This window comes from Rutidosis leptorrhynchoides, chromosome 8, assembly GCF_046630445.1.
Source record: "Rutidosis leptorrhynchoides isolate AG116_Rl617_1_P2 chromosome 8, CSIRO_AGI_Rlap_v1, whole genome shotgun sequence".
In the NCBI taxonomy this organism is placed as follows: Eukaryota; Viridiplantae; Streptophyta; class Magnoliopsida; order Asterales; family Asteraceae; genus Rutidosis; species Rutidosis leptorrhynchoides.
This window is the reverse complement of record NC_092340.1, coordinates 15,751,980-15,759,738: the sequence shown is the minus strand read 5'-3', so window position 1 is coordinate 15,759,738 and position 7,759 is coordinate 15,751,980. Positions and strand designations below refer to the sequence as shown.

Below are 7,759 nucleotides of genomic sequence, written 5' to 3'. Positions count from 1 at the left end.
TAATCAACCCTCCCGAGCGCGAGACCTGGTACCGGGTGAATTGCGCATTATGCGCATCCTCTAGTCACACCCTCTTTTTGAACAATTTGGCATAGCCAGGAATTGAACCCGGGTGGTGTGCTTCATTGGATCCGTATTTGAGTACATATTTATATATTTATATGTATTTACTGTATGTCTGTATGATTGGAACGAACGGAATATATAATAAGTTACGGAGTATTTCATGACACATTTCATAAAAATGAGATCTATTCCATAAAGTCGCAATTCAAAATCTAAAAAGTAGCTAGGCCAGGTCTTATTACATTGAATACACGTACATATTTACAAACATATTGTTTTAACGACGATAGCTTCTAACTTATCTCAAATTCGACATATATACAATAACCTTATCCTTCTGAAAAATCTACAACCCATGAGATCCATAACTTAACTTAGAGAAACCCTTCATCAAGAAGACGCATGCCGGTTAGCAAATCATCATCACCATTGTTGAAAAAATTCATAGTGGATTCACATGAACCCTCATGGTCAAAATCCATTAATATTTCATGATCATTAATATCCCATACGAAATTAGCATGTGATGAGTAGTCATCATTGGCAGTTGAAATATTATCAGACATATTATCGGTACTTTGGGCTTTGGAATCAACTTCTTGTTTTACTAAAGGATCAATATTGACATTTGTAATAGTTGAAGGGTTGTTTGAGAAATTTTGATGGTTTTTGGATTCTTCGAAATCAAGGACAATTCCATGTTGTGAGAAAGAATTTGGACTAGGACAAGTGTGATAGCCAAAATATGTGATGTGGAACATGTTTGGGTCATCTTCTAATTGCTGAACTTGCTTAAGTGCTTTACACCCGTGAACAGATTTGTGGGTGCACCTAAAGTAGCATCTGCAAATTAAACCCAAAAAGAAAAAAAGTTAGTTATATATATGTTGTAAAATGAATCATTAGATTTTATAAACGGATAAGTTTATCATATGACGGTTACGACCTTGAGGTGTTTGAACCTAAAACCTCTTGTGACAAGAGAAAATAAATATTTTTATTCAGATTTATATGGTTTAACCCAAAAGTAAGAATGTTACAATGGTAATTATTATTATATGCTCTAAAATTAAACCTAAACGAATTCTCCTGTACGTGACTTTGTGACTGTTCCGACCCAGAATACATATATACTTTATTCAAATATATAAACAAATGTTACACTAGTAATTACATGTTGTAAAAATAAATCTAACCGAGTTAACCGGTGATTGTTCTGACCTTGAATACCTCAAAATATGAGGCTAGCTATGTTTGAACCATGATTGCTATTTTGTGATTGTTCAATTAGTAATAAGATTTACTATAATTATTTCAATTAATGTAGTAATTTTTATCTACATATAATAAGATTTACTATTACTATAATTATTTTAAAAATTATTGATATAATAGTAACTATTTTATAATTATATATAAAATTATTAAAAAAGTATTTGTGTATATAATTGAAAAGCTGGTTTAGGCTCACGAGTTTGTTGGAGCTCCAGATATCAAGCTCGAGTTCGGGCTCGTTTACTAAACAAGCTTTAAATAAATTCAAACTCGAGTTCAAGCTCATTTAGGCTCAGCTCAAATCCGGCTTTGAACGAGTCGAGCTCGAGTAGCTCGGCTCATTTACACCATTAGATATTGTAGATATTAGATGTATAAGATCGATATGCACAATATGAGTAGGACCTTGGGTATTTAGAGTTAAGTATCTCCTTTTGTCCATACTTTCTCCATTGATATGCATCTTGAATTGTACTTCTGATCTTAACCCTTGAATCTGCTGTCCTTCTACAAAAATACAATCAAAACAAAACATATATGTTAATATATTCTTGCTATGTAAATCACACTACTTACATATTCCCAACTACATAATTTTATAAATGTAACATTATAAATATATACCTTCTCTTGTAACATCCTCTCCGTTCTTTGACACCCGGTGCCGGTTTCTTACCGCCATCTACTTTTGGTACTAAGTCAACGGTACTCGCCGGAAACCCAAAAATCTCGTCGGAATCACAAGAACTCAACATGGAAAGGCCACCGGAAAAAGACCCGAGTATATCCATCAAAAGATCTTCAATGGAACCCGATCCATCAAGATTAACTTTCTGGCGACGTAAATTCTGCAACTTTTGTGCAGAATCTCTTCCTTTAATTAGGGTTTCAATCAAGTTCATTTGTTTTTGTTCCATTTTCAGATATAACCTAAAAAAGTGAGATGATGTTTAAAATGTGTTGTATGTAAAATAATGGATATGGGGTTCAGTGTAAAGTGAAGTTGTGAGCTATATACATGTTTATATATATATATAGTTACAAATATTTATAATTTAATTTAGAGTGACAAGTGTTGGGTATTTTTATGAGAAAAAGCAAGGTGCAAGGAAGCATGTGAATAAGTTCTAGGAAATTTCCTCAATTTAGAAAAAATCAAAAAAACAGTGTATGACGTCATCTTCAAGGGTTTCGCACACGTCATCATATTGCCTATCTGTCACCAATAATTTGATGTACGGATGTTTGTCAAAAGGTTATTTGGATATGTATTTTTGCAAGCTTTGGGTAGATATGGATAGACAATGAACCGATTCAATTCATATTACATTTAAGTTTCTTTTACTTTTTATCATATTAACATTTTTATTTAGTTTTGTCCTTTTTAACCGTCATGGCTTACGTTGTGTTCCAAAAATTTTAAGTTAAAATCGAAACCAAATAAATTAACTTTTAATTGATCCTCATATATTACGTTGGACTACACTTATTTGTATATGAAAAATCTAAGGATAACATAGTTGCCACTTGTCGTAACAATATTAATCTAATTAATGATTAACGATATGATACAAACTAAGACCACTTCCAACCCTCCGTCAGTTTGGACCATCAGTTTCTGTTGGCATTAACTGACGAAACTGACGGCCGTTAACGCGGCGTTAGTTTTCGTCGAAAGGGGGCGTCAGTTGGGAATGCATCGAAAAAAGGTCAGTTGCTCGTGTCGGTTTTTGATTGGTCCACGTGTACTAGCTGTTGTCCAACGACATTCTAGTCGTTTTTGCCTTTTTTTTATTCAATTATAAATACAACACTTCTTATTCATTTTTACACAACAAAAACATCAACTTTCTCTCAATATTTATACATTTTACTCAAAATAATTATGTCATCATATTTACTAGCTTCCAATTCCGAAGTCGAATCTGTTCCTCGTATTCCTAGAGTTCGCGGATACATTCCGAGAGATCGAGAGTCAGCAGCGCAACCATTGTGGAACGATTACTTTGCTAATGTACCAGTTTTTCCGGCTAAGAAATTTAAAAGGCGGTTTCGAATGCGCATAAATTTAGTTCTCCGTATAGCGCAAGGTGTAACTACATTTAATGGTAATTATATTCCTGAACATTTTAATTTTTTTTAGAGAAAGAAATGATGCACTTGGTAGGCAGTCATTTACTACTTTACAAAAGTGTACTTCGGCTATACGTCATTGGCTTATGGATTGAGCCCTGATGCTCTCGATGAATATTTACATATGAGTGAGCAAACATCAGTATTATGTTTAGACAACTTTTGTAAATGTAATATTGATTTATATAAATTCGATACATGAGATCTCCCACAGCAACCGATGTTGCACGATTATATAGTGCACACAAGGAGAAGCATGAATTCAAGGGTATAAAGAGGTCATTTGGTGTTCTTCAATGACGATTTCATATTTTAAGTCAATCTTCACGGACTTTGAAAGTAAACAAGATGCGAAGAGTAATGAAATTTTGTCTCATTTTACATAATATGATTTTAGAAGAAAATGATTTGCGCTATGTAAATGGGAAGAAATATTTATAATTTGAGAAGGGCAAATCGTGCTCAACGAGTAAGGAATAGAAGATGTGATCAAGACATTGTCACAAGAGAAATAAGGGATATGACGGTGACCAACTCACTGAAGATTTAACCGAGCATATTTGAAATCTTTTAAGGTCATTTCGACCTACGGATTTGTCTTTAATTATGTAATCTTTAATTTTATTATTATTTTAGATTGTAATGTTTTTTGTATTACTTATTTTATTTAATAGTTTGTTTTTGTTTTTATTATTAATGAATATCTTATTATTAGTTATATTAAATAATGTATTAAAATATATTAAAAATGTAAAATAAAAAACTGGTGGACCCTATTGAAAATGACACTGAAAACTGACATTTGGGGTTAAAAAATGTCAGAAACTGACACTACACAGTCAGAGCCAAAAAGTGCCAAAACTGACTGTGACGTTACAGTCAGGGTTGGAAATGGTCTAATACAGTACAATGTCTAGGATTTTCTTTTGACGAACCTAAACACGGTCGGTACTCGATACTCTTTCTTTTAGTTTTTAATTATGAATATAGTCTGTTCAAAATTTTTGAATAATAATAAAAGGAGAAAATTTTAATTGCTATAATAGCATGAATGAATATTCTTACTGGTTCTTTATATCCAAACAATACGAAAGCATATATAATTAAAGATGTAAACGTTTTAGATTTCGTAACAAATGTGGGTTAAGGGTGTAACTAGTTGCAATTCAAACGAAAAGATTTCTTGATGCGTGTTCGAGAAGAGGTAAGACAATCTAGTATTACACTCGGTGTGGAACCTCAATTCCAGCAAGTCGGGTAGGGGTGATAAAGACATTAATTCAAAGAATTTATATGAGAATATTGGTGTTAGTACCTTTGATGATTGCTCTAAGATCAAGAAGAAGAACAAAAGAATGATATAGCGGTTGTAGTTGATGAGGATGAAAGTGTTGGTTCATATTCAGCGTTAATATTCAAATGATGACATTTAGCTTTAGTGAAAATACTCACATTAAAGTAAAAAACGCAAGTTCATAAATTATACTTTCTCTAGCAAACGGTCGAAAAACATAACATATAAAACAAAAGTGCCGTTTTATAAAAGCAGCATGGTTACAGTCTATTAGAAAATAATTTTACACAGTATGTGATAAATGAGAGCATTTAATGTCGATATCGCCGTTAAAAAAACCCTTATGTAGTTGATTTCATTAATATCTGTAGTACAATACATGACTTAAAGAATAAGATAAAGTATAACAAATATGGAAACTATATCGACAATATTTTATTCTAATTTGCTCTCCAAGTATAAATAGTTACTTGGTCCCGAAGTTATCTCTAATATCTCTAACTAGTTATGAGCCCGTGCGTTGTACGACATTTGTGTAAATTAGTAATCGATAATGCTAATATTAATATTTATTAAATATATATAATAATTACAACAAAAAACCCTTTATTACTAATAACATTTGTATTGAAAACATTAATATTAAATAATAACACATAGATTGTAAGCCCGTCTATTAGATTCATTTTAACTTCAATTAACAAGTAATCGATAAAGCACTGCACGTGAGCCCCTAAAAAGTTTTTGTAAAACCGATCGTTAATCGTTAAGAATAATAGTTTAAATACATCTCTAATTCTATATGTTATTAGTACAAACTAAATCTATTATGTCAAAAATTCAAACGAAGCGGGGCATGAGCCCGTGCTTTATGAGACACCGCTAAATTTTTTTTTTTTACATGGCGGAAGCTTTATATTAATTAAATACGGTATAGTTGGTAATCAACGTTTGTACAAACCGATGTCACGTGTCATTAAAATAAAGTACATAATTAACCGGAAAAGACGTAATTACATTCTGTTTACAAAAGAACACAATTCATATGATAAAAGACTCCATCAAAGTTAAACTCTGTCAAGCATAACATCGCCATGCCCGTCTTCTCCTAAAAACAGTATCTACAAAAGCTTTCAACCACTTGGTCTCAGACCATTCCCGTCATTCGTCCTTCAATCAACTCCTTGGTTACTTCCCTAACTTTCTCGGTGAAAACCGAGACATATTGCTCAAACATGGCCTTAATCCTTAACGTTAACTCATCCTTCCTCTCATGAATAGGCTCACTCGTTCCGCATCCATCTTCCGTCTTCATTCTAAAGAATGCAATCGATTAAGCAACGAACGAGTACAATCATACGTACAATCCCGACCCATCTTGCTCGGCAATCGTCTTACATCACTTGTCAAATACGACTTGCACCCGTAAAAATGGTAGCTAGTCATTATTACGCGTACACGCCGTATCCACTAGTTAGTACCACGACTGCTTTGCTCGATGATATAAACCAACACAAACACAAAATATATTAATAATATCCGCACATTAATATAAACGTTAGTCCCCTATAACTAGGACACTAACCAAATTTCCATTCCGACCCGTAATCCTACAAGTCCCGCAACAATTAAGCACACACAAAAGTCTAAGTATATGCACCAATCTCAAGTCACCTAAATCCCTTAGATCATGCTCTGATACCACTTGTAACGACCCAACACGTTATCCAACCGAATACGCAGCAAATTTTTATTTTTTTTTAACAGAAGGGTGCGCGGCGCGCGACCCTTATTGTGCGCGGCGCGCACAGACCCCAACAGCTTCTGTCCGGATTTTCCATTTTTCGCTTAAAGATCTTCCACTTCCCGACACATTTAGACGAACTGGTTTTCACAACACATTATAATAAGTAAAACTAACACGTTTTCATAATAAAACAAGTTTTATGACCCCGGGCCCACATCGGCCCAATTTACCATCTAGTACAAAATACACTTTTCGACCACATGATTTTAACACAAAATAAAGACCGAGCATGGCGAATGGGGATACGCTACCCAATCCTAATCAATCCAAAAGCACGTCTTCTAAAGCACCTATGCGAGTCCACTAGTTCCCATGCTTACCCGAGCCACCGCCTCCGTGAGAATCTATATAAAAAAAAGTAAACAACGAGAGGGTAAGCTAAAGCTTAGTGAGTGCAATAGTTACACACATACATATATAATTTATCTACTTGCACTCCCTCACCCAAACCACGAGATAAACCCATATGTCAATGTCTAAGTGACTAGCATCAATCTTACCACAATAATCTCGTATATCAAGCGAAAAAGATAGTAACATCAATCGCACCATAATTACCTCGTATATCAATTCACACAAGCTAGTAACATCATTCGTACAACTAGCGTAAACCTTAGCATATTTTCGCATATCATCTCGTAACAAAAGCTAGTATCGTCAAAATCGTACAACTAGCGACATCATTAGCATAATAATCATAATAATAATTAAATGTTATCATCAACAATTTATAAACCATGGTTAACCAAGATCGCAAGGGAATGACCTCGCGAACAAATCATCGGTGTTCATAACAACCGTTAGCTCTCAAAATGGCTATGGTATGCTAACCCCCGAGGTGTTCCAAAACGGTTATGGCATCACCCCCCAAGTGTTCCAAAACGGCTATGGCATCACTTAGCAAATCGTGTGAGTAAGAACCGACTATTCGGTTAGCGCCCAAAACGGCTATGGTATGCTAACCCCGAGGTATCCCAAAACGGCTATGGTATTCCCCCAAAGTGTTCCAAAACGGCTATGGCATCACTTATAGCGGATATTACTCACAACCATGTGCACAAAACGGCTATGTGCACAATTATCAAATAATAATATGTATGTATATGTATATGTATATATATATATATATATATATATATATATATATATATATATATATATATATATACCTCAAGTCGCATGTT

General features: G+C 33.9%; 1 protein-coding gene across 1 annotated transcript; it reads right to left on the bottom strand.

Annotated features, from left to right (window-relative positions):
* Window positions 1-236: 236 nt before the first annotated feature.
* Window positions 237-2,358, bottom strand: LOC139861602 (WRKY DNA-binding transcription factor 70-like). The gene is made up of 3 exons (XM_071850041.1): window positions 1,966-2,358; window positions 1,747-1,848; window positions 237-909 (listed from the first exon to the last, which is right to left on the bottom strand). The coding sequence occupies exons 1-3, from the start codon at window positions 2,256-2,258 to the stop codon at window positions 441-443; spliced, it is 864 nt and encodes a 287-aa protein (XP_071706142.1). The 5' UTR covers window positions 2,259-2,358; the 3' UTR covers window positions 237-440.
* Window positions 2,359-7,759: the final 5,401 nt, after the last annotated feature.

What these genes read in the sequence shown, in the direction of transcription:
- LOC139861602 (XM_071850041.1), bottom strand. Translation starts at nt 2,258, where the DNA reads ATGGAACAAAAACAAATGAACTTGATTGAAACCCTAATTAAAGGAAGA. An exon ending in AGAGGATGTTACAAGAGAAG is followed by an intron (nt 1,849 to 1,965) that starts GTATATATTTAT and finishes GTATTTTTGTAG; the next exon opens with AAGGACAGCAGATTCAAGGG. An exon ending in CTTAACTCTAAATACCCAAG is followed by an intron (nt 910 to 1,746) that starts GTCCTACTCATA and finishes TTTAATTTGCAG; the next exon opens with ATGCTACTTTAGGTGCACCC.